Source organism: Glossina fuscipes, unplaced genomic scaffold (assembly GCF_014805625.2).
Source record: "Glossina fuscipes isolate IAEA_lab_2018 unplaced genomic scaffold, Yale_Gfus_2 2, whole genome shotgun sequence".
NCBI lineage: Eukaryota > Metazoa > Arthropoda > Insecta > Diptera > Glossinidae > Glossina > Glossina fuscipes.
The window spans coordinates 31105450-31131465 of NW_023998416.1; the positions used below are offsets into that span (position 1 = coordinate 31105450).

The window sequence follows — 26016 nt, forward strand, 5'->3', positions numbered from 1 at the left end:
AAAACGTTGGTCCCAACGCTCTCAAACTGTAACGCATATAGTTACGATCTCGTCTTTTTGGAATCCGTCATGTTATGCGTTTTAAAAATGACGATTTTTCCACGCGTTAAAGTTAACATTCGGTATTTAATGTTATGGGCTAGGCATTTATCAAGGGTATAATGGATTTCAATATTTATTTATTATTTATTGCACTCAATCTAGTAAGAAATTTTTTACGATTTTGATTCTAATGATCTAACACTTCATTAGAATAGAGAATATATTATCAAATCATTAACTTCTTTTTTTCCCACCAGCAAAGTATGCTACGGTTTTAGTGCCTTTTCCGCGGAATGCTGAAATGCTTTTTGTTATTCACTTAACTAAATGAACAAATTTCAAAAAATTGTATTTGGAGATTGTAGTTAATACTATCCTAGACGCACACCATGCAAATAGCAGTAAATTTTGTAAGTTGGAATTTGAAAAAATAGCGAGAGCGACAACCGGTAGAAATAATTACACAGAAAATAGATAAAGTTTTCTCATCAGTGAAACTTTCTTCTCACCAACAAAGAAAACGCAAACTTCATGTTAATATGGGAACAATTATTTTGATTTTGAAGCATATTACAGTAGACCACTCTATAACATGCTCATGCCTCCCTTGATATGTGAATCCATGTTGCAGAAGTCGCTTAGATTACAAGAATAGATGAGCCGCCCATAGCCCAATCGCTGTGTTATGTTTAAAAGGTGATGCTTGTTGGTTGTGGAATAATAAAAGCTGGCGAGAGAGAGATAGAGATAGATAGATAGATAGATACAGAAAGAGGGAGAGAGGCACTTATGAAAATTTATCAATACTCATTTCTGTCCCATTCTTTCACCGTGTTATACGAGTCTCTTTTAACATGTGTTATACGAATCAAACTTATATGAACACGTGTTACTGAAAGGTCCAAGTTGGGAACAAATATTGTTGAAAGGTGGTAAAGTGTTTTAGGCGAAGCTTCTTTAGCCAGTATCTTCATCTTCGAAAGGAATTCGAAGAAAACGAAATTTTGATACCATAGAACGTAAAGAGGGCATCGGCGAGTTTTCGCATCTTTGTGCAGAAGTATATGAAAGTCCATGCAATGTATGGGAAAATCTTCTTCTTTAGAATGCTTTACTGATCAAGAGGACGAGTGGGTCTGTTGAAATATTCCAAAGAAAAAATTAAATTTTAATACTCTACAACATCGGATGGGAGTGGCCATTTTGCCAATTCCATACAGGTATTGTAGTTTATGTGTAGCGAATAAAAAAATTATTTTTCCCACTTTGGAAACGGAGACGTTGTACTGTGGGCCTGCAGTTCGACCGAGTCGCCCTGTTTTCGATACCAATCTGGTTACAAGACTTTCTAATGTTTCTTCTAGAGGGGTGCAAGTTTACGGCAGAAAAGTACAGAATAGATGTGTCGTAAACGTCTTAACAAACCGAATATAATTCATAACTCTTGGGGCATATAAAAGGGTTTCAATTTACTTATGTAGGGTAAGGTTATGTGCTTGCATCAAATAATCTGAATATTTCTTAGATTCAAATTTAAATATAGATAGAACGTACTGGTTGTCCCTGAGGACGTAATGCAAGTAATTGCTCCATATGTCGTCAAGCATTTAATGCAATTCAATTATGGAAAAAAAATTGTTTTCTTTGTATATACAGCGTACGTTTATTTGCTTTCGTTTTGTGCAGCATTCAAGCATGTTGTACAGAAATAAATTGAAAAATAAAACTAAAAACGCTTTCATGTTATTTTATAATATATTTTACAAAAAATCAAATATACATACAAGAACACTTATTTCTCACATACTCTATACGAAAAAGTCTCATTTGATCCGTATGGTTATTGGAGTACCGCCTAAAGGACCATGGCCGAAATGTAAAGCATCGGGTTGTGGAGCTCCGGAACGTGTGCGAGCTTCTGTTAAACTCTGCGAATGCTGTTGACTGCTTATATAGCCCAGAGAACCCGAGCCTAAATAAACATTACCGTTGGCCAGACGTATAAAACCTAAGCCGCCTGAGCCTAAGGCAACCGCATCACCCGGATTAGAGACGGCTATTGAAGAGCGTTGTTGCTGCTGGCGTGACAAAAGCGGATCGAATTGACGAGCTCGGTAGCCATCGAAGAACGGTGCATGGGCAAAGGGGAGCTGAGAATTTTGCTCAATATCATTATCAATTATTTCCACGACAGCATACTGTTTCAACTGGCGACCATTAACTTCGTAGAAATCCACATCCCCTGTAGGGCTAACACCGCTGCCACCTGACGGTAGTTGAGGGAAACTAATAACAGCCGTTTTACCGAAAGGTATACGCAAAGGTGGAGCGGCTGCGGTTGACGGTGCTTGCGCAGCGAAATTGGTAGGTGCGGTCGGGGTAAACGTTTGCGGCGCCCGATTAGCTGGGCCTGAGTATATCGGGGCTGCCGATAGAGCAGATGGCGCTGTTGGGGCAGAGGGCGCTAAGGAATGCAGCGGAGGAAATATTGATGGCGGCAACAAATTTGGTGCTTGATAATTTTGTTCCACTCGAGGATAACTCGCTCTGGGAGGCAAGTATTGCGTAGTTATTAGTTTCGCCGGAGATGCTGCCGGATGCAATTGCAATAAGCTTTGTGTTATTATTTTTGAGGTGGGACCTGGTGTAGGCTTAGGAGAGAAAAATTTCTTTAAAAAAATCATCCGTGGTATTGATATAAAAATAAACGACAATCGGTGGCGGTTTCAAAAATTGTGTCGTGCCTTCCATTTAGCGAATTTTAAAAACTAATAATAGACTCTGATATTGAAATCCCGTGCCGGCGTAGTGCATCTATATTTCTATGCTCTAATGTAGAACTGGAGTCAAGTCAAATTTCATTTCCGCAACAGCCAGCCTTAATTCCGCCACCAACTATCGTATTGCAACAATAAAACTCACCAAAGCTGGTAAATCAGGTACAGGCGGCAGAGGTCGTACAGTAGGTAATGTTGCAAAGTGATGACCTCCAGAACCTGAAGACGCTGGCTTTTGATAAGAATAACCATTACCGAAACCAGCTTCAGTAAATGGGGCAATATATGTCACTGTTAGCGTGGCGAAGGTTAAGAACGTCAATAGTAATGGCGACATGCTGTAATGAGGAAATGAAAACTTTTTTCTTTTAATTTATTTTATATTTATTTATGCATTTTTTCAAGATTTATTATTAATTATTTCCTAAAGTTCTTTCGTGAACTTTTTGCTTTATTTTTTTCTCATTACACTACTTGTGATAAAGGGTGTATAAAGCTTGTAAGTATGTACGTAATACCCAGAGAATATTAAGCTGAGTCCATCAGCCGATTGTTTCTGGATCGACTTAATTATATCTGCCTGTCTGTCTGTTGCCTGCCCATATAACTTTGTGCTCAATGCACAGGTCGCACGTTTTGAGACTACTTTCTATACCGACATATTTTGAGGCAAAATGAAACCCTATTGAAAATCGATTAAATCGAACCGCTTTTGTGACCACTGAAAAAGTAACAAATTTGGACCACGTTGGCCTATCTTTTGTTTTACGTGCCATATCGGCGTTCTCACGAAAAGTAAGCCTGTATGTCGGAAAAAAATCGAATTTCCATAATTCTACGATGAGAATAGCAGTTTGACTTAGAAACAAATTTGGATCATTTAAGGCTACTTTTTGACACGCATCTCTATACGACGTCCATATTTTATCGTCGAACATCAAGAATATGCTTTTATATGAGCACAGAGAATACTTTTGTCAAGAAAAATAAATAAAGAATTGTATCAAGATATATGACGTACGGTATTTGAAGGTTCGGCTTGGCCTTTTTTAATATTTTTATGGGTTTTTTGAATTGATTTTCTTCCGTATGCATAATGTGTTTATGTTATTAATGACTTTATTTTTACACAAAAAGTATTTTTTGCAAATGCGTCTGAAAGCTCGCTTGAACGTTGAGTTTGAAAAGTTTGTTGCTTAAGTCTTTTATTTTATAAATATTCATATAAGAAAATATATCATCGTGCATTCGTTGTTAATTAGTAGTAAATTATCCAATAACCTCAAAAACATATCAACACAAACATGCGCACACACGAACGAATTTTTTTATTATTCGTGCATGCAAAAAAGAAAAAAAAAAAGAAAAAAGCATTTCATTGAAAGCGACTCGATCTCTTCAGTGTGTATGTCTAACAATGTCATGGATAAAAATCTATACGTATTTACATGCATTTGTGTATGTAAGCATTTGTTTTCCTTATTGATTTGTACGCTCATAATTATAGAAAAATAACGTTTTATAATGTAAAGCAAATGACAATTATTCGCGTACACGCTTAATGCTTATGAAAAAAGGCAACTAGCACTGGTGGCTTAACTGACTTAGTTTAATAAGATCAGCAGTAGCCGCAGCTTCCACTCCTTAACGCAAATGTTAAACGTTACGTTAGCTATTTTAGTTAAGAAATGGTCTACTTATAATCTAATATATGTATATATATATATATATATATAACCGTACACACATTCCAACTTATACAACAAATGTCAATCAAGTCAAGTTCAATGAGCCAATAAAATGAAACTGAAAACTTGGCCATATAAGGCACAAGCGATCGTTTAACCATTAACTGCGGATATATGAAAGATATTTAATTTAAATAAAAAACAAATATTCATATTATTAAAGTCATGATAGCTAGAGCAAATGAATAGAATTAATGTGAGAGATAAAACATTGTATTCAAGTATTCTTGTGTCTTTAACATTTGTAGTCAATTAATTTTATTTAAAGCTTCAATTGTTTTACTTTTAATATTTTGCTAATATTTATTATTATTATTATTATTATTATTATCGTCATTATGAAATTCATTCATAAAGGTTTTCAGTTTATATATTTCCAATGAGCAAATGCATTCGATGTAATAAGTACGCTTCGATATTGTTAAACAAAATGTAATGTTTCATTACCTCTCTTTCCCTCTCTATCTCTCTCTCTCTCTCTCTCTCTCTCTCTCTCTCTCTCTCTCTCTGATTCTCTCTCTGTCTATGTTTCCTTCCCTGTCCTTCTTTCTGTCCATTGATAATTTTCGACAATTTATTTCAATTACATGCATTAACGATCAGTAATCGTTATAAACCTCACCTTAACACTTGATAATGCATATGTGTGTGTGTGTGTGTGTGTGAATGATTGTAGCTTATGATTATTAACAATTCGTTGATAGGTTAATTTGTTAATTTGCTGAAACCAAAAAAAAAGAAACAAAACTCAACACAGAAGCGCGTAATTGATGCTATTAAGCATATTAAAGAATATCATTAAAAATGTCAAAGCAGAGTAAGCAGAAATGAAAGAAAAAAAAAATTTGTATATATATTTTGTTTTTGTTTTTTTTTTTTTGTTTTGATCTTATCTACACTTGTGACAATATCTTATTTATATAATCTCATTTATATATATACGAGCGAGTATTTAATGAAAAGTAAATACTTTAGAGTCAGGAACCGGTTCACTAAATCACAGCCACCCTATCTATGGAGCGCGAAACATTCGAAAGCATTCGAAAGCATGTCACGACAATAATAAAATAACAATTGTTACCTCATTTCTTTCTGAAGTTTAAAGCAAAAAAGCAAAAGAAGAAAAAAATTCATTAAAAAAACAAGATAAATAAATGAAATAAATTAAAATTAAATAAAGTAACGTAAAACATGTAGAAATTAAGTAAGTAAGGAAATTATATTCAGGTATGATCGACTCTTTTATGCACATGTCCAGAATAAAGTGTAGAGTCTACGTGACAATTCTTATTGTGCCTGTGCACAAGAGCTTGCAACGCTTTCAAGAATGTTTGCTATAGATATTGCAAAGACGAACAGACGAACAGACGGACAGAGGGACAGACGAAAATGCTTAAATCGATTGAGAATTTGATTCTGATCAAAGATGTTTAAGGCTTCTTTCTGGGTGTTGCAAACGTTTTGACAAACTTAATATACCTCCATTCTAAGGTGATGGATATAAAAAAATATTTGCCTTCGAGCGAGCTAATCTTAACTACTAAACCGCACATGAAATGTATTAAGCATGTCAAACGGCAATAAATGAACAGCAAAATCGATTTAACTGCCTGCCTGCCTGTTTGTCTACCTTTTTGTCTGTCAATCGAGTTACGCTTACAATTGTATAAAGACGTATAAAAAATAATAAACTATGCCTTTATAAGCTCAACTGGTTCATGAGTTTGCCAACAATCGCCAAAATAAGAGAAGCTTTCTATGTCCGTGTAAATCTGTTTATATGTCTGTTGTATGTCGCTTAATGCCGAGATCCATAAAGTTTTAGACATAACAACAAAGTCTATTTTTTAATTCATACCTTTCGTTTTGATCCAAAATAAGTTCCGTAACCAGATCAATTATTACGTAGGAGTGTCTACGTTTAACAAGCATATAAAACATAAACGCTACGCCTATCTGCCTATCTATCTAACTGTTCGTCTATCTCAATGACTGCGTGCCAATCTGTCTGCCTGTTTGCATAGCTACTCCTTGGGATGAGGTGTATTAGAATCTTTTTAATATATTGGTAAGATCTTGATTTCATGTTAGTTAGCTCCAGTGCGTACATAATAAGTTTCGTGTATTGAAATTAATTGTTTTACGAAACGTCTATGAGGAATTGCTTTTTTCCAAGATTTTCGGTACATATAACTTAAACGTTGGCGTTTGTGATTACTTCACATCTGAACCATGAAGTTTCTACATAAAGGACATCCGCAGAATATCCAACTAATTAGACTATAGAGAGTGATGGAGAATAGTTTGATTATTAATCCTTGGAACAAGTTTAAATTTTATCAAAAAATGCACAAAATGTATTTGAATGCCTCGTACCACAAGTCCAGTGGAACTTTATTTAATAGTTCGAATATCATATCCATTGTAGTATTAAGTCGAAGAGCGCTGAGACCTATTAGAAATGCTTTGAGTTTTGATACGAATTAGGATTCCGTGCAAAACCCCGGCATTCTATATTTCGTTATGCCCTAGCACTTCGGGAATTTCTACAAGTCTCAATTTTGACGATATTTCAATGAAATTTCATACGCATTGATATATTTTGCCCTAAAAGCCAACCTTAGTGAAAACGTAATTGATACCGCCATTCTTCTATTAGACCACATATTGAAATACTCTTTCGCGTAGCGCAACGAGTTTCTAATGAATTTTTAATAAAATTTAACGAACTCTTTTTATTTGATTTAAAATATTGCTCTCATCACAAGCCACTACTGCCACTACAGGCATGATATGAGTTCCGTGTGGACAGCAGGAATGGTCTTTTGCAACTATCCATAGAAAAGCCCAACTGTCGAATATTGTCATAAGAATAGCAACTCTGACCGAACATGCAATGAATCATGAATCGAGTTCAGTATTAAGCAGAATGCCTGGTAAATACTGTTGAGAGTGTAACATCATCCGGTTTCCAGGGGTGGGAACGTTTCTACAAGCGATGGCTACATCACATGCGGCCAAACCTTATCAGAAACAGTTTTGGCTAAGTTGTTGCTGACAGCGTTCATTAACGGCTGTTGCTTTTGTTTGGTGCAAATCATATGACGCTACACCTCCTCAAACATACATTGTTTTGCCTACCCTGCATCATGATCATTTATATGCGCACTATTCGTAACGAGTCACGATTTAGCAGCATCATGCTTCGAATTAATTGAAGGCCTACTAGTTGACCAATCGGTATAGCTTTCATTAGTAATTGAATTACATACAAAATCGACACATGGTTTGTTACTACTGTAGACCAGAGAAAGTTAAGCTCATCAAAAAGATTATTGAAAATAATTCTATTTATAGAGATTAAGTCAAATAATTTCATTTCAACCTTAACTTTAGAGACTCTTTGGAGGTTATGTTGAATAATTAATTCATCGCTTGAATTTGTTTTTACATTAATCTATTTTATAATATCAGGGAAATGTTTTATTCAAAGTTTCGCGCCTTTCCGAAAATACTTCCCCTTTCCCTTTTTAGTTTATCATTTTTGCCCGTAGAAGACGCTAATCTAAACTTTTGCAAACCTCTAGTATATGAAAAAGATGATTTTGTCAAAAAATCTGTTGATAAGAAGGATTTGCGATAGAGTCAACGTTCTGAAACACTCTAAGCTTGTCCGTTCGTCTGTCCGTCTTGTTTTCTTGCGCTCAACTTATAGACCACAATTTTCGAGTTATTTTGATGAAATTCGGTGCACCGATATGCTTTGGCCCAAAAGCGACCGCCATTGATAATGATACGGACTGCTGCACTTTTTCCCCCATTTTCCATATGGCAGGTTATTTTCAAAAAATCGTTTGTGTGAATAACTGTTGCAAGCTAAATAATGGAGGATATATAATGGTGCGCCATATACCATAGCGTTTTTGCTTATTCAGTAAAAAATTTAATTTTTTGGCTAATTTAAAATTTATTACTTAATAAAAGGTTTGCATATTTCTTATTCAAATGTCAAAATGATATATTTATAATGAAGATATTTTCAAAAAAAAAAAAAAAAAAAAAAAAACGAAAAAAAAAAAACCTTAAAGTATGCACGCGGAATGCAATGCTAAATAAATTACTTAAATCATTTATTGACATATAAATCATCGGGCGAATAAGAAGAATTAATTGCAACAAACAAAAATATCTTCTTTACGCGAAAGAACAACAACAAAGTCAACAAGTTTAAGGTTAACATGAAATATGCCACGAACACCACCTGCGAGTGCATAGATACGTTTCTTATTTACATAGACCATTAATGTTCTTTTAATTGTAACAACAATCATTAAAGTTCTTCGCGAACGTCGACAAATACTTTTATTTTGGTTTCTATTTCTTCTATTTGTCTTTAATCCTTCATCATGTCTTCAAAGACCAGCGTGGTATGATATTTTTTTTCATTTTCTCTTTTATAAAATTAAAATTTTGAAAAAATGCAACAAAACTTCTTGAAAATGATTTTTTTTTTTTTTTTAATGTCTGCTGTTTGACAAAAATCAGGTCAGATTCTTAAAACAAAGTAGAAATGTCAAGTCAATAACATATAATTTGAAGGCCTTCATAAAACAATCTAATAAAAATGTACATACAATTCCATATATACATGCATTTGTGTATGCAATAGATATGTAAAAGTGTTTATGTATCTATCTATATAAGAACTACAAACACTCACTCTCCAATGCATGCATGTTTACTTAAAGCAGCATATTAACGCACAATTTATGTTATGTAACTTCGTAGCGTGGTCTGATATGATTTCTGTACAAGAGAGCGAACACACAGACACGGGTGCCTGGCTGTTAAGCGTTGAATTTATGAAATTGTCTTTTCTGTTACTGTTTAATGGATGTATTGCAAGTCTCGGCGTTTCACTTTAACTTTAACTTCCCCCATATAAGGCCGCGCAAATCAAAACCAATTCATTTTATTTTTTTTTTTTGCTATCGAATAATTGAACTCTATGTGCGTACTGACGCATACCCATGTAATGCTTAAATGAAATACTTATTGAAAATTTTTGACAAATACGAATTAATCTAAAATTTGTAGTAAACAAAAAAGAAAAAAAATTAAAAAAAAAAAAAATTGCATAAATTTTTTAGAAAGGTACAAATTGGCAACATTGGAAGCTGCTGCTCCAGGCAACAGATAAAACAAGGAATTATTTCTGGTCAACTGATTTAGTAAACAATTTTTGTTAAACATAGTCCAATGCAAGAAGGAAAAGAAAAGTGTAAAGAGGTCGCGGGTTTGCAGTTACTAATTAGAAGTCCATCTATGTTTCATTTCCCTTCACTTTTCGTGATGTTAGATTATGATGTCTCCAAATTTTGGTTCAATTGGTTAATAACTATCTTTTAATTGTGGAAAAACACCAGACCTGTAACACTCTCATCTATTTTCTTGAAAAATTTGTTGCTCTTTTACTTCTAAGGTTCCATGTTAAACCTTTGCTTAGCATATCAAAAAGTACGATTTAAACTGGGAATAGCCTTTGGCTCGTTGTGACAGCGTTCGTCAAAAGAAAAAAAAAACCAAGGGGTTGTAGTTTTGTATATGGTAAGACTTTTAAAAGATATGTAGCTTGAGGGATGTTTGAGTAAGTCCAACCTTGTGGGAAATCTAAAGATTCGCTCGAATTTATTGAAATACCTCAACTTTATTCCCTTATGGGTAATCTAATGTTAATCATAATGATATCGAAAAATGTCAATCGAGAGTGCGATGACAACTGACGATGGACGGAGTTGTATTTTAGGAAATTATACTGCTCCCATTATCCGAGGATGGGGACACATTCCTTCCTCGAATCCATTAAGGCCTCCTATAATTAATTGCTATGCTTGTCGTAGATGCAAAAATAAAGGACGATAATATTATAGGAAATGTTCATAGACAATTCAAGAGAAAAGGAAATTGAGGATGAAGAAGGGGGAAGGAAGGCAACTGGACTAGTAAGAAAAGAAATTAAACATACCACACCCACATTTTCGTGTCAATAACAAATAACTAGCTAATCTTACTACTTGCTGCGAAAATTAAGAATTTACGTTAGACGCAGACGTAGAAAAGAGATGGAAACTATTGTAACTCCTCGGGTAAGCATTTTCAAATTCTCTCTTCCGTATGTCAAAACGATTGCAACACCCAAGAAAAAAAAAAAAATGCCTCAGAAACCTCAGAAAGCATATTAAATTCGAAGTCGATGTGGTCGTCTAAGTTGGTCAATCCACCTATCCCTTGGAGCATTTAATAATTTAGAAAGGAGAAGAAATAAAAAATTCGATTTTTCCTACACTGAAACAAAATCTATTTCCCATCTCTCTTAGTTCATTTCAATAAAAGCTACTTTTAAAAACATTTTTTTTGTATAATTTTTTACTTTTTACTCAAAATTATGTTGAAAAAATTCGTATTTTTTTACAAACTATTTTTTGCATTTTCGTCTATCACAACTCAAATTATTTATGGTCTGAAAGCTTTATTCAAATGATTTCTTTTAACGACTTATTACTTGTCCTGTTCTCATTTACCTTTGCACAGTCCATTCTACTCTTGAAGTCCTTCTACTTGATATCCATATCAAGAAGATTGTTAAGGGAAAAATGCAAAAAAAAAAAAAAAAAAATTTGACTGCACCACATGGCTTTGCCATCGGAATTAAATTCGTCAACACGATTGGGTATATCGAGATATGAAAAAGAAAAACAAGTTGATTAAAACATTATAAAATATAAAACTGAGTTACACTAATAATTGTCATCGCAACAATATTCTTAACAAATGCTAAAAGAAAAACACCAAACCCTGTACCTTATAATTGATGTATGTAGTTTTATTGTTTATAAACCATTTGGGCAATAATTTTGACACTTTGCTTTCGTAAATTTAATTACGGGTAATGAATAATAAATAAAAGGCTTAGAGATCATAATTTTTACATTCGGAAATATTATGAACAATAAAACTAATTTATAATGTTATTGATGGTAAATTACGTATTATATAGTGTAAAAGTGTGCTTTCACTCGCATTTTATTATTCAAGCGCGAATGTACGAACATTTCAACAAAAAGCAATAAATATCGCATGGTTTTGTATTTGTATTTGTATTTCCTCAAATCAAATTCATGAGCTTCTTCTAATCATGCTTGTCCATTACTGCTATCTTGAGGGCACTCGTTTGGTTAATGAACAATCTCTAGCATTCTCTTCCGTATGTTGCATAAATAGTTGACATATTTCGGTTACCAATAAAAAAAAATCCCATCGGAGAATCAATTTATTCGTTTACATTAAGTGGGATAACTCAATGAAATGAGATAAGTACTTTTTACCTCTTTGGGTATATGTATATAATCCTAGTATCCGTTGCTTAAAGACCTTAACGTTCGCATTCAAAAATCCTCTCTTAGTTTTCAACATGAAGCTCCTTATCTGAATAGAGTTTATTTCATTTACAATTACAGTTTCATTAAGTGTACAAGTCATTGAACCATTGCTCCTCTATAGGACGTCTGCCAAGCCATTGCTTAACTCATGCTAGCGGCAAAATTGCGACTGAAGCTGGGCCATAACTACTGTGAGAACCAAAATCATTCTTCGTTCAGGGAACCACACTTATACCTGCATTCGTATGCAGACTTAGCACAAGTTAACCAGATCTGCCACCTAACAAACCATACGATGTACACCAGGGATGGTTGTGATATCTACTTTGAGTCAGAATCTCGGGAAATTCAATTCTGCTTTCTTCTCCTATTTTTGGCAGACGGAGCGCTGACAACGCTCTATTATAGTAAAGGTTTTAACATAAGCGAATAGAAGCGAAATTCTGAGTTCCAAAGAGATGTTAGGAAATCAGGAACAAAATGAATCGCATGAGTGTAGTTAAGATTGTTACCCTTATTTACATGGATGGAACATAGTTACCCGGAGAAATAATTTGTAGCTGGGACGCAATATTAATGGAGGTCCGGAAAATACCAATTTTCTTGTAAAAAGAGCCATCTGGTTACATAAGTCACTTTCCTAGCGAATAATGCGAATTAATGGAAGCAAAATTCAAAGATGTTCGCATGAGGGTAACGGTTTTCATTTAACCCTTTTTTCTTTGTCCAGACACTAAGGGTAGGCGATTGCAGACCAGTAAAGTGGTCAGCAAGAGTGAGAATTTATATATGAGCGATATTTTTTCCGATAATTAACATCGATGCTACAGCACAGTAGGATAAATTTAGCGAAGTAAGACTGTAGGCAAGCATAAAAAACTGATAGGTCTGATGAAGGAAATCAAACTCTTAGTAAATTCCACGTTAGATCGTCGTTGTACAAAAAAAAGGGTTTTCCAGGCTTTTTCATGATCTCTTTTGAATAGTTCCAGCCTATCACTTTTCAAACTCATGCAAATTGATTTAGGGAACAACTAGCTCAGCTTCTATTAAAGCCTTCGTCATTATTCTTGTTATAGGTTAAAGCAAACGATATCTGCTTACATACTTACACCAATACAAAAGAACAATTGCACACCCTCATCTAATCAGACTGATACGCGTAGGTTTCTTTATATATTTTATTTTATAAAAAAAAAAAAAAAAAAAAAAATAAAAAATTGCATAACTACTTAAAAATATAATTTCGTAAATCGATTAAGCGCAGGAAATATAAAATCATTGACATGATAAGCAATGTTCACTTAACGGTTATAGGCTTAATTAAAACGCTGACACATATCTACAAACACTACACATGTATGAATAACTTTGTATGCATCAGTCTATATATGTCAGCATTATTTTTAGGTTACTTTTCAATTCCAATAAATTTATCTCCGAAATATCTCCAAAGCGAAAAATTGTTATTAAACAATAACAGAAATAAGTGAAATATTTTTTTAACCAAACGAACTAGTTTTTAATTACATGTCATTTATATAGAAAAGGTAAACATTGAACGATTGCGAGAGAATTGGAGAAGAGAGGGAGAGAGAGAGAGAGATGGGGAGGGGGAAGTTACGTATAGAGGCAGGGAGACGAGCGTATAAAATCACAAACTTTCAATTGCAAAATAATTTTTTTTGTTTTTTTTTTTGTTTTATAAAAAAGGAGATAAACACGCATTTCACACGAGATCCATGTGCTGCTACCGACTGTTTATTATTACTTTTAACACCACTTAGTGAATGTGAATAGAGGGACAGACGCATGCATGTGCCGTGTGCTGTTGTTTGTGTATGTATGTATGTGTGTTAATAGGTAAGCTTGATTTGAATAAATGTCTGCAAAGAATGCTCATAGGCTTTTAGCGTAAAGTTTGGGTCCTATGCATGCATATATATGCATATATTTATATATACATATATATGTGTTTGTGTGTATATGTTTTTTTATTCAGAGCAGTTAATTATCAAATGTTAACACACATCTTAAAGACCAAACAAAAAATACTATAGGTGTGGTTAAACACATACACATATAAACACACACACACACACACATACACACCTATATAAATATATTTTGAAAAATTGTTTATATGCGTAAGTCCATAAAGTCCTTCAATTTACAGAGCAAATCAAACACACCAAATTACATTTTTAAATAACAGGCCTAAGTATTCGTAAGGCAACAGCAACCGCAGCAGCAGCAACAGCAAGAGCAAATGCAATGAAAAGTGTCTTTGGCCATTATGTATATTTTGCACTGACACGGTTGCTGCACTTTTGACATACACTCCCAAAACGCTTGCCTAGAAAACAGTATGCATGCTGCGTTACCAATTCCTTAATGCATTGAGACCAAAAAAATACATTTCAGCAGTTTAACCAGATATTACGCATTTTGTCTTACGAATATAAGCGAATATGTTATTAACGATAATAGTTCGTTTTTTGTTTTTGTTTTTGTTTTCGCCTTTTCTATATGCATTTTTCAATTTACTGATAGTTTTGCCATTTATTTAAAGACTTGTTTCACTATGATCAGAGCGCAGCTCTTTATCAAGTTAAAGTGTTTCTTTTAATTTAGTTTTTTGTTTTGATCACGAATTAACGCTAACATCAAATTATTGACATAGATTTGTACAAAAAGAAAAATCAAAGTCTATGAAAAAAAATTGCAAAAATTTTTCAATTAAAAAAAATAAAACTAAACAATTAAAAAGAAAGACACGCAAGTTTTTTGCTTAAGTCGCTTTGGGAAACATTTTTTTAACCAAAAACAGAAAATTTCTCACCAGCTGTGTATAAAAAAAAACAAAAAAAGAAAAAAAAGGAAAAAAAGTACAAATCGATATAAAAGGCGTTTTATTTACTTTTAAAACTACACTACCAACTAAAGTACTAAGTAACTAAATCATACCTCGGCTAGTGCCTACAGGCTTAGGTATGTATGTCATTATCAGTTGCTTAAATCAAAAGCACAAAAGTTAAACTTAACGGTAGCTAACAAACTAAACAAAATTGATATCTATCGGATTTAATGCTAAAGCAAATATGCCGTTAGTTCATGAAAACCTTTCAATAAAAACTCTGCGCACAAATGTTGTTAAAAAGGTTGCAGCAATAGTTGCTCTTGTTGTTCGCTTGTTATGGTTAATTGTGTAGGTGTTGTTCCGCAGAAATAGCAAAACACTTTTGATGTTTTACTCCAATCATCAATCATTTTTATCAAAGATCATCATCATCGTCATCGTCGTCGTCAGTAGGAAAACAAACGAAAAAACCAAAAAAAAAGGAAAAGAAAACAAATCGAAACATATTAACATTAACGCGGTGTCAAAAGCTGTGTTTTTTATTTATTTATTTATTTTTTTTTTTTTTTTTTTTTTAAAGTCAATGACATATAAACCCTCTTCGGCTTTGGGTTTTCTTTGTTTTTGCCTGAATTGCATAAAATATGTTATAATCATTGTGTTACGTGTGAATCTTACAAAACTGACCGTTTTCAAGCAACTCAATCAAATTTTTTTTCTTTTTTTTTCATATTAAAACAATGATTAATGCTAACAACATATTATCTAACGGAAGAGCCATTAATGACTTACTCATCTCATTATACTTTCGTTTTAAAAAAAGTAAAAAATAAAAAAAAAACAACAGCAAGCCAACGCCCATCATTAAACACCCTTCACCACTTTACTTGAAAAAGTTGTTATTATATAACGGCATTATATGGGAAATGGTTGATAAAGTAGTTCGATCCGAACAATTTTTGATAGCATTCGCTCTTGAACGAAAACCTGTCGGTGCTCCAAATTTCATGAATGTATCTCAAAAATTGCGACCTGTAGATCGGATACAAGGATACATGACGGATGGACAGCCAAGTTCAGATCGATTGAGAATGGGATCTTGAATCGACTGGTATAGTAACGCATGACTCTATCTCAATTCCGTTTGGGTGTTGCATACATCCGCACAAATTTAATATACCCGTGCACCTTACAAGTGGCGTAGGGTATGAAAAAAACTTTCGGAAATTCGACGAGCGAATGAATATAAGGTAGACTAACGATGACCTAAGACTCGTCAACATTTTTTTTTTTTTAACTTTTTTCAACTTTTACATCTTTCTTGATGTGTGATATATTTACCTAACTACGCTTTAAGCTTGTCTTGGCCACTCCGCATTAGACCAGACGACTTGGTCAGCTTTTGGTTATATAATTTGAATTCATTCGGATAACATTCGCTCTAGTGACATAGTATTTATTGCATTATTATTTCTTTTCATTTATTTATTTACTTTTCATGTTATTTTTCATTTTTTTATTTGCGTTTTTTTTTTTTGTGTTTTTTATTTATTGACTTGACTTGAATTTTATTGCGTTTCACGCAGAATAACTTGAACAACAAAAATCCTTAATAAATACTTTTTATCTATTTTTGAAGTCAATGCAAATTATTTCTACGCTCGAGGATTTTAGAAGAAAACTTGTTTTTTCTTCTACTAAACGCTGCGTATGTATTACTGATTATGCTTTTAAAGCCACACTCTACATATAACTAATGTTGCTAAGCGTTGTTGTGTGCGTGTCTATTTTTTTTTTTTTTTTTTTTTTTTTGTCTGTGTTTTGTCGCTGTAGGCCAATCTTTTTTTCGCAAATATTTAATTCGATCTCTTGTTGATTACATCACAAATACTTCTTTGGCGGGATTATGATTTAATATGGCTTAGAGAGAGAGAGAGAGAAGTCAGTTAGACGAAAAGATATATAAATGCTTACACATACGAGTACATTTTTTTTGTTTTGCTGTTTTTCTTACTTAATTAAAGTTTGTTTTCGCTAATAGCAACTAAGTGAGAGTTAAGCGTGCGTTTGAACTCGTATTGCACAACTTAACTTTGAATTATTGAAAACGAATCGTGTGGGTTTTTAATGATTTGGGTGAAGACTTGTTTTTACATTTCTTTATGTTTCTCTTTTTTACAGCTTTGCTTTAAATAAAATTCCTACGAGGTGACCTTTCTTGTCTTCTGAACAATCACTTGACACTATTGTAGATTCCTAACAAGAATCCTAAATAAACAGATATCACAAATCCAGGACGATCACCAACCAGAACGAATATGGTTTTCCTTACAAAGTCTTTACCTGTTTAATGGCAGAAGCGCTTACGCCAAAGTCAATTTAGTTATAGGTCTCATTACACTGTTTATATTTAGGATTGGAAAATGTCTAGACATTCGTTGCGGAACATTTAACTATATTTTGGATATCAAGTATTCGGAATCAGATATGCTATTCAAAAGCTTACGAACGAAAAACGTATTTACCGTAACTCGTTTGTTTTCAGGAATGGCCAACTATATAAGCACTAAACGATTCCTATACGGTGCAAAGCGGATGTTAGAATTCCAGGGCAAACACAGCAAGCAAAACCGTATGAAATGCTTTTGCAAGGACTCGATCTGCTTACGGTACTGATAGTAAAAATACTGACTTAAAATTTTACCATTTGGCAGTGACTCGATTTTCTAACCCTAGTCTATTTTATATTATCATATGTATGACCGAGTAATCAAAGATCACGAAGGCAGTGTTCACAGGTTCAAATCGCAGTGCGATAGAATACACTTGTCGTAGGCGTAGAGAGTGTTCAATTGGTAAAACCGCAAGACTGCGGTCATTTTTGATCTTTTCACCTTTCCTCACTTCTTTCTGACTGTCACCGCATTACACATAAGGAGGAAATCGCCTGAGGAATTATTAAAGAAAAAAGTGTCGAATGAAAGTACTTTTCAATAAAAATACATATTTTGCGGCCATATTTGTTGTTTACACCTATACATTATTAAATTTTCATTATGAATTTATTTGATCGAACGTTTTATTAAATGTAAAAACTAACAACGTGTTAATAACCTAAGAGCGAAATGAAGGGGAACGAAATATTAGCTATTCTATTTTTAAACCTGTTAGCAAGGTTGCCATATTTGCATACATAACGATTAGGGAACACGGCTTGCTTTCTTATAAAGTGTTTTGTTTTATCGCGTTCTATACAAAAATGTTACTAGAAATTTCATATTCTACATTGATTTGAAAGAGTTCTCTATAGCTTCTTCAAAATTTAAAAGTGATGCCAAGTTTTTTCTTTATGGGTAAAAAGAAAAAAAGATGTTACTAGTGGTTTCGTTGTTGTACTCTATTTAGAATACGGATAACGAATGTGACAGAAACCCTGGTTTCACTTATATAAAGTTTACGAACAAACCCGTAGTCCTTCTTTACGATTAGCTTTTTTGACTTTTGCCTAAAGCAAAAACTTGGCATCGTTTGCTCAGCTGCAGAGCTGCAGCAATTCTATTTGGAATGGACTAAAGTCTATATACAAATTCATTTTTTGTACTGTGCATTTTATATAGAATGCGATAAAGAATAACAATTCATGGAAAACAAGTCCTTCAAAACAGAGAAAGGCTTGCATTGTTATGTTAGCTTAGTCTCCTTGTTTGTTATTAAGCGTTTTCAATAAGGCCGATAGCCTTCGAGAGCTTCAGTGTTTAGTGCTTTAAGATTTTAGTCTCGAAAATTTAGTCTCCTGACTAAATTAATAAAAAGAGTAATAATAACGAGATTTTCTTGAGAATGGTTTTATTGAACTTTGCTTTTATTGACATTCAAGAAATCATATGTTTTGAAGCAGAGATATCAAGTTAGACATGCCGGTTTAATAGAACTTCCATTTCTGTGAGATTTGTATTGAGAATGTGAATAAGTTTTGCTAAGTTTTCTGTAAACTTAAATGCATTTTATAAAAAAAACAAAACAAAATATTTTATTCAATTTCTTCTTCTATCCTATTTTTACCATCTCTCAGCCAGAATATGGATTCCATGCAGAAAGCTTACTTAATCTTTTGAGGTTTTGAGGAAGGGAGTCAATTTTTGATTATCGTCACAAAAATAGATAGCACTGATGATAAGATGTTGCTTGGTATTGCCTAAACCTTGAAGACAGTGGGAATAGTCACAATTTTATTTACTTCTTTCTATTATACCAGTTAAAGTCTTTCTCAGAAAATAGCGGGAACTTATTCAATATCCCAACAGAAAGAAGACGGCAAAAACACCACTGTTACGAATTACTTATTCCACCTAAGTGATAGCCATTGAAAAGCTGACGGTATATATCGGAATATCTCGTCGCTTTTACCAAGCGATCGTATTGCGAATGCGAAACATGTCTCTACCACCTTTGCGAAATGCGGCGAAATAATGTTTGGAAAGTTTCTTCTTCATGATCGTCCTTCGTTTCGTAGCTGAGCGATGTATGTAATGCTGGTACAATGCTTGGCCCAATAAAGAAATAAAGACAAGCGTAAGAATCTACTTGAATATTTAATAATGGTGCCACTAGGATGAGGAATAGCAGCACAGGTGATCTTGGATGTGTTTGACTTGCGCACTCCGACTTGAAATTCTGCCCCCTAACGCAAGGAACCAAAAGACTAAATGTGTATAGAAATACAATGTATTAGTGTATATGTATGTATCATGTACGTACGTACACATGTCAGTATGTATGTATATGTATATAGAAAATACTTTCTTGGCAATTTCATATATAATTTATTAGATAACAACCGGAAACACAAGATTGAATATAACTTAATGCTTTTATTTTTATAAATCCAGTAATGACTGATGATAACAACTCTTTTTAAAACGAAAATTCATTTATGCAAAAGACTTAAGCGACAAACTTGACTTTCCTACTTAAATATGCAAGTAAACCCTTTAGTGTTAGATACAAAAAATCGCCTTATGAGAGTAAAGAATTTTCATTAAGCGTAAATGAACAAGTTTTTTTTTTCTTTTTTTTTTTTTAAATATTTCAAACCTTGATATGAAATTTACGTTTCCTAGTGAGTAGGAGTAAGAATGGAAAGATAATAAACAGTTGCTTGTATGCGTCGCTTCCCTTCATTTTCATTTTGATTTTCTTTTTCTTCGTTTTCTTTTCGTATTATTATTATCTTTAGATATACATTGACAGATTATTATTGTACGCTTTTTGTCCCGAGAGCGTAAATGGTTTTACGGTAACTTTGCTAGACCTGCTGCCACCTATAAATTTGAATAATGCATGTATTCTCTATGAACAGAGCAAAGCTGGCTGATCACGACTTTTTCTCCTTACGATCGGTTTAACATTTTTTGTTTTTTTTTTTTTTAGTATTTTTTCTTGCTATTATTGGTAATATGTTGGTATAGATCGGTTTGATAGCTGAAACTGAGTTTTTGTTTATAACACAACTTACAAGTTTTTTTTTTTTTGTTTGCTGATTTTTGGATATAATTTTGTTTTTCATTTTTTCTTTGTGTCTGATGCGTGATGTTTTCACCTCATTGTCTACGATTTCTATGAAATAGTGAAGGGTATGAATGGTGCGGCGTTTTGAAAAGTATGATTTGTGTGATTTGCAACATTAATACATACATAAATGCATTAAATGGTTAAAGGGGATCTCATTTTGTATATATCGTTGTAACCTATAACCATGCATTGCTTGCAGTTTATTAAAAATTGCGAAAAAAAAGAACGACTCATAATAATCAAAACATCAAACATCTTTTAATAATAAATAACTTCTTACAATTTTTAGCGTTTTGTTGATTAGAAAAATAAATGGAAAAATGTAATTGATATTGTTGCACTTATGAAAAAGCCGAGCCTCTCTCTACTTTTACATTAACTTAATAGACCACACATTATAATATGTAATCGAAAATGCTTAGTTCCATGACCTAATTAAAATAAGTGTTAAAACAATCACATCAACATTAGTATGAGAAGGTGTTCACACTAACATACGAACAAAGATTGCTTAACACTAAACGAAATCTTAAGTTTATCTTTTCGCAAACTTTCGTGGTTTAATTAAATGTCGCTAATACAATAAACAAAACAAAAAAAAAAAAAAAAAAATGGAAAAATTTTAAACAAATTCAATTTGAATCACAACAAACAACAAACGAATTGTTGCACAAAAGAGAGAAGAAAAAAACTCATTCATTTTTATTTTCTTAATTAAGCTTTGTTTGCTTTAAAAGAGAGACACAACGTTACACATAAAGTGCTAATTAACGCCTCTGTAACTAATCACTGACTATAAATGTTCCAATATTCGTCAGCATGGCTAACAAAATATTTCTTTAATGCAAGTTAATCAAGTATAATAAGAAAATTACATTCATTTTAAGGTAAATTTTAGATACCTGTCAGCTCAAGTAAAAATCGCAGAAATTTCTACGGACTATTTCGTCAATCGAGCCATAAGCGTCACTTTTATAACGGACTGCAATGCAATGTACAAAGCACTTAGAAACAATTACTCATCGAGAAGTTGTCATGCATTAGAAATTTTAGAGCAGGCTTTGTCTTAACTAACTTGAAATTAATCCTCAATTGATAAGAGATTGTGGAAAACAGGTTTCACTTTTTTTTCCTCTAAAAATTCTCACAAATAATTAACAAAATTTAAAAAAAATTCTAATATGTAAACACACTTGCTTGTAAATAAAATTATGCTTTCAACGGCTTTATGTCGGTTTGAGTGTGTCGTTATCCAGAGTTTGTCCTTATCCAAGCTGAGTGTGACTTTTTTGCAATTAATTATGTACACATGGTCTCGGAACAAATGCGAGCGAAGCCAGAAATCGATTACATTGATTTTCTATTTTTATCAAGTTTATCATTTTAAGCAATAGATTCGTTACTTCACAAAAAATATCAATATTTTGTTATTTGGAAGCGGAGAGTTCCAGCTGCTTGTCACGTCTAGTCTAATGTCAATTGATTGAAATGGATTATCGCAGGCTGAGCGATGAAAGTGTAATCAGGATGCTATCAGCCACGCATAGAAAAACAGGCAGTAGAGTTACAACAGTAACAACTAGGGGAACGCCATCTTCAAGAGAGTTCTACGCAAGTCACAATCCTAAATGTTAAGCCATGGTTAGAAAGAAAACAATAGGAGATGGACATATAGATATGCTCAGGTACATATAAAGTTGGTTCTTACTAAGTAAATGTGTCCTTCATCTTCTGCAGTAGATACAAAAATAGATAGCACATAGTGCACATGCACCCAAATCGACAAACAGAAGAATCGCTTATCTTTACTTATCACTTACAAGTAGCCATCGTGTAGTAAAAAAAATTTATAGAATTGTCGAGGCATACTTGTATGCGCTATAAAATACATCCTCGAGGGTACAAAATTGTTAAACATCTGCACAGAACCTACCAAATTAGTTTGTATATGACAGATAAAGAACTTCAGAATTCTATTTTAGTGCGTTCCAGTTTTTAAAGTAGTTTCATAAACTATCAAAAACTTGTCCCGCAATTTTTGTTGCTTTTCACAAGTCTTTTTAGTTTTCTGCTAACGAAATGGAATTGAATAATGAATAAATATTTAAAAAAACAATTATAATAAATTTAAACATATCGAAGAACCAGTTGAAGGCTTATTAACGAAGAAGAAGCGACTTCAACTGCTCGAAAGTGCAGAAGGAGGGCATTCAATACCCGATTTGCAATCATTTAACAGAAATTTCGGGCTATAAATATTTTAGTTTCTCGTTTGAGAATTACTTTTAAATTCTACAAATAGAATAAGTGAAATAAGTGAAATATTCTGGGAAAAACATCACCATAAATAATGGAATATTTCAATAATAATTTCCGGTGATTGTTATTTTAAAATTGTCAGGCTCGTTTTTAACATATGAAATAACATTGGTCCAGCCGTAAGACGGGTTGATGAACGTGAGATTGTGCATTATGTCAAGACAACTAAGCTTTTCGGCTAATTTTATTTCTTTCTTATTTCTACACGTTCGCCGATCTACACGTTAGCTTTTCCGTGTATCCCAACTTCCCCCTCCTCTCTCTCTGTCTCACTGTCCGCCCATCTATTTGTCCACACATCTGTTCGTCCGCCCAATCATCAGTCCGTTTATCTATCCGCCCTTCTATCCCATCAGCGTGTGATTACTCAACAAATTATCAAAATAGGTTTCACTTTTCTAGTTTCAATAATATAATGAACACACCTTCAAAGTCATGGAACCATTATGGATTTTATAAAGAGCCTGATAATCAATTTATTTTCTTTCGCCGGTGACTTCTCTTTCTTAAGCAATACTAAGAAAATTTTCCTTACACTGCAGCAAAGTAAGTGATTTGGTGGAAAACACTTCATTAACATAAGCTCGGAGTTCCTAACAGAATCTTCGCATAACAAGTGTTAATATTATGCGTGCTGCAAAGCCTTCTTATTTTTATTTTTATATTTGTATTGACTGCAAAAAAAGTTTGTGTTCGATTTCATTGTTATTTCAGTTTTAATGTCAACGAAGTAAAAAAGCTGTTCATATGACATTTAAGAAGTTTATTGTTTTAAATATAAAACCTTAACCGATTTATTGAGTTTTTTTTTTTCAAATCAATAAGGACGTGAATTATTTCAATTTCTATCTAAAATTCTATTTGCTATCTATGAGCAGGTTTCATATTTTTATTATTTTCAAAACAAGAAAAAGAAAGATTAACGTTTTTTTTTTTTTTTTTTATTATCTCAGAGAGAGTGAAAGGTTGAAGTTTCCTGAATTCTTAGTCAACCTTGAGAAAGATGATAAGAGCGTGCAGTGAATGACTGAAAGATTTAGATGCATTAAGACACTGTTTGCATCCTTACCCTAGTCATCAGCAAATACACCAACGCAATGTGATCAACTGTAGTTAATTTCAAGAAATACAAAATGATGAACATAAGTGAATCTATTTGAAAACCTAAAACTCATCTGCCAAATACCTCGTCTTTAGTAAGTTGCGGCGGGGCAATATTAATAACTTCTTCCATCTTTTTAATGAAATTTTGTTAAACAATTTTGTTATTTTTTTTAGGCATAAGAACACAAAGTAATTTTATTCATTTCATAGACAAGTAAGGAAAGAATGTGATCCACGGATAAATCGAGATATAGTTTTAAAAATTACTGCCTTGACAACCATAACAAAACCTAAAGCAGCTGCTGTGATACTAAGAATCGCATTCAGAGCAAGATCGCAGCGAGGCCTGTCACATAGCAAAGTAGTTAAAAAGTGATTCTATCAAGTCCACATACTCGGATGGAGTTCTCCCGCAACCGCACTCTCAATTTACGATTTATAACAGTGAAGCCATCCAAAAGCTTCTAGCAAAAAAGTTTGCTGAACCAGTAGCTGATTCTTCTTTAAATCGACATAAATATTATCATTTTTGTGTATAGTCATGTTGTGTCACAAATTCGTTTCTCGGCTCATTAATTTCTTAGCTGTTATGTGTATTACTCTTAGGTAAGTTATAAAAAAAAAAAATTGTCATGAAAATTAATGCATATGAAGCTTGCATAAAAATCTTGCAATTTCATGTGAAAACTATATGTTACACCTGAAAACACGTAACCAAAAACCAGTAAGTGCAAGGTAGAAAAATGAATTGGTAGACAGATGGATGCTTAGACGGAAAATCGCGTAAATTGACAGACATATCGGTGGATGAGTAGAAGGAGTGGCACGCGGATAAATTGATAGATAGTTAAGTCGCCACGCGGATCGGCGGGTGTTTCAACCAGTGAAAGTAAGGATACATGGATTGGAAAACGAATGAGGAAACAGGTGAACAGATAAAAATACGGATACACAGACGTGATAATGCAACATGTCGACGTAGGTATATGTACACGAACAGCGAATCGTCTAGAAGAGGAGAAAACGAATTCAACGGAAGGATGGACTGGTGGTCTTGGCGATGCACACGTTCACCAATGGACCTTAAAGATTGTTACGTACAAACGTTTCAAGCGCAGTGATAAAACTAATATACATCCACACATGAGTGTAATGTCTCCGTGGGCTAAACGTGGGTACGTGAAGGCTTAACCACAAAATGTGCGAGAACAGGCGGAATTTGCAAAAAAAACACACTCAACACCTCGAGGATGATTATTCTCCGAGTGCTAGATAGAGATACGTACATGGACATATCCCACCGCTCTAGTGAAAGCGAAAGCTACCTTAAAAGCTCCGCGTTTGTAAGCATCAGGCATCCGAGCATGGAAGCAAGCCCATCCGGGGATTTTGGCTAAGCCGCAACCACCACGAAACAGCCACCGTGGATCAAATATAATAGCATAGTTATTCTGAATCGTAACTAATTCGAATAGCAGCGATGTCGTTTATATAACGTCGCACAAATCTTTATTGTAATTCTTCCGCCACCCACGCTATGGCAGCCAAGCGTCTAAGAGAGATCGTAAATTGAAAGAAGCGCATCATGACGATGATATGCCCTTTTTTATTTACTTATTTATTTATTTATTTCTTTTTATCTACTCAGCCTTTTATTTTGCATAGTGACATGTGCTGATAAAAATTTATTTGTGTCCACCTTTTTATTTTTTTTTAATTTTGTTTATTTATTCGCTTTTTATTATTCATAAATCATTTCTTACCTTTAATTTTCGTTTTTTGTTGTTGCTTTAAATATTGTACGAAAACAATGGTTACTTTATTCCAATAGTTTGTTTTTGCTTTATTTTCTAATTTATTTTTAATAATTTTTTCTTAATTATAAAAAGCACACAATTTCATTTTAATAAATTATTTATTTTTTTGTATATATCTCTTATTTTACATTCGGTTAGAGAGACGCACACGTTTTCAGTTCGCCAATGTCTTCGCATGCACTGAATCCGTTTTGATGCATTGCACTCTAGATGTAGTCTAAGCTAAGCCAACACATAGCAAACTCGTAGTTGTTACTGGTTTCGATTTGTTTTATTTTTGCGATTTTTTTTTTTTTTTGCTATTCGCACAACATCGCGAGAGATTTACGTAAAGAGATT

At 33.3% G+C, this 26016-nt stretch overlaps 1 protein-coding gene across 3 annotated transcripts; it reads right to left on the reverse strand.

Annotated features, from left to right (window-relative positions):
* Positions 1–1685: 1685 nt before the first annotated feature.
* On the reverse strand, positions 1686–26016 carry LOC119633055 (COPII coat assembly protein sec16). Of its 3 annotated transcripts, XM_038026257.1 has the most exons (4): positions 25624–26016; positions 2965–3157; positions 1827–2711; positions 1686–1768 (listed from the first exon to the last, which is right to left on the reverse strand). In XM_038026257.1, exons 2-3 carry the CDS (start codon positions 3154–3156, stop codon positions 1866–1868), a joined length of 1038 nt encoding a protein of 345 aa, XP_037882185.1. In that variant the 5' UTR covers position 3157; positions 25624–26016; the 3' UTR covers positions 1686–1768; positions 1827–1865. The 3 variants fall into 3 exon arrangements, with proteins under 3 accessions (XP_037882185.1, XP_037882186.1, XP_037882187.1); XM_038026258.1 differs by lacking the exons at positions 1686–1768; positions 25624–26016 and adding an exon at positions 14974–16322 and having other exon boundaries at positions 1795–2711; XM_038026259.1 differs by lacking the exon at positions 1686–1768 and having other exon boundaries at positions 1807–2693.

What these genes read in the sequence shown, in the direction of transcription:
- LOC119633055 (XM_038026257.1), bottom strand. Translation starts at nt 3,156, where the DNA reads ATGTCGCCATTACTATTGACGTTCTTAACCTTCGCCACGCTAACAGTG. An exon ending in TACCTGATTTACCAGCTTTG is followed by an intron (nt 2,712 to 2,964) that starts GTGAGTTTTATT and finishes ATTTTTTTAAAG; the next exon opens with AAATTTTTCTCTCCTAAGCC.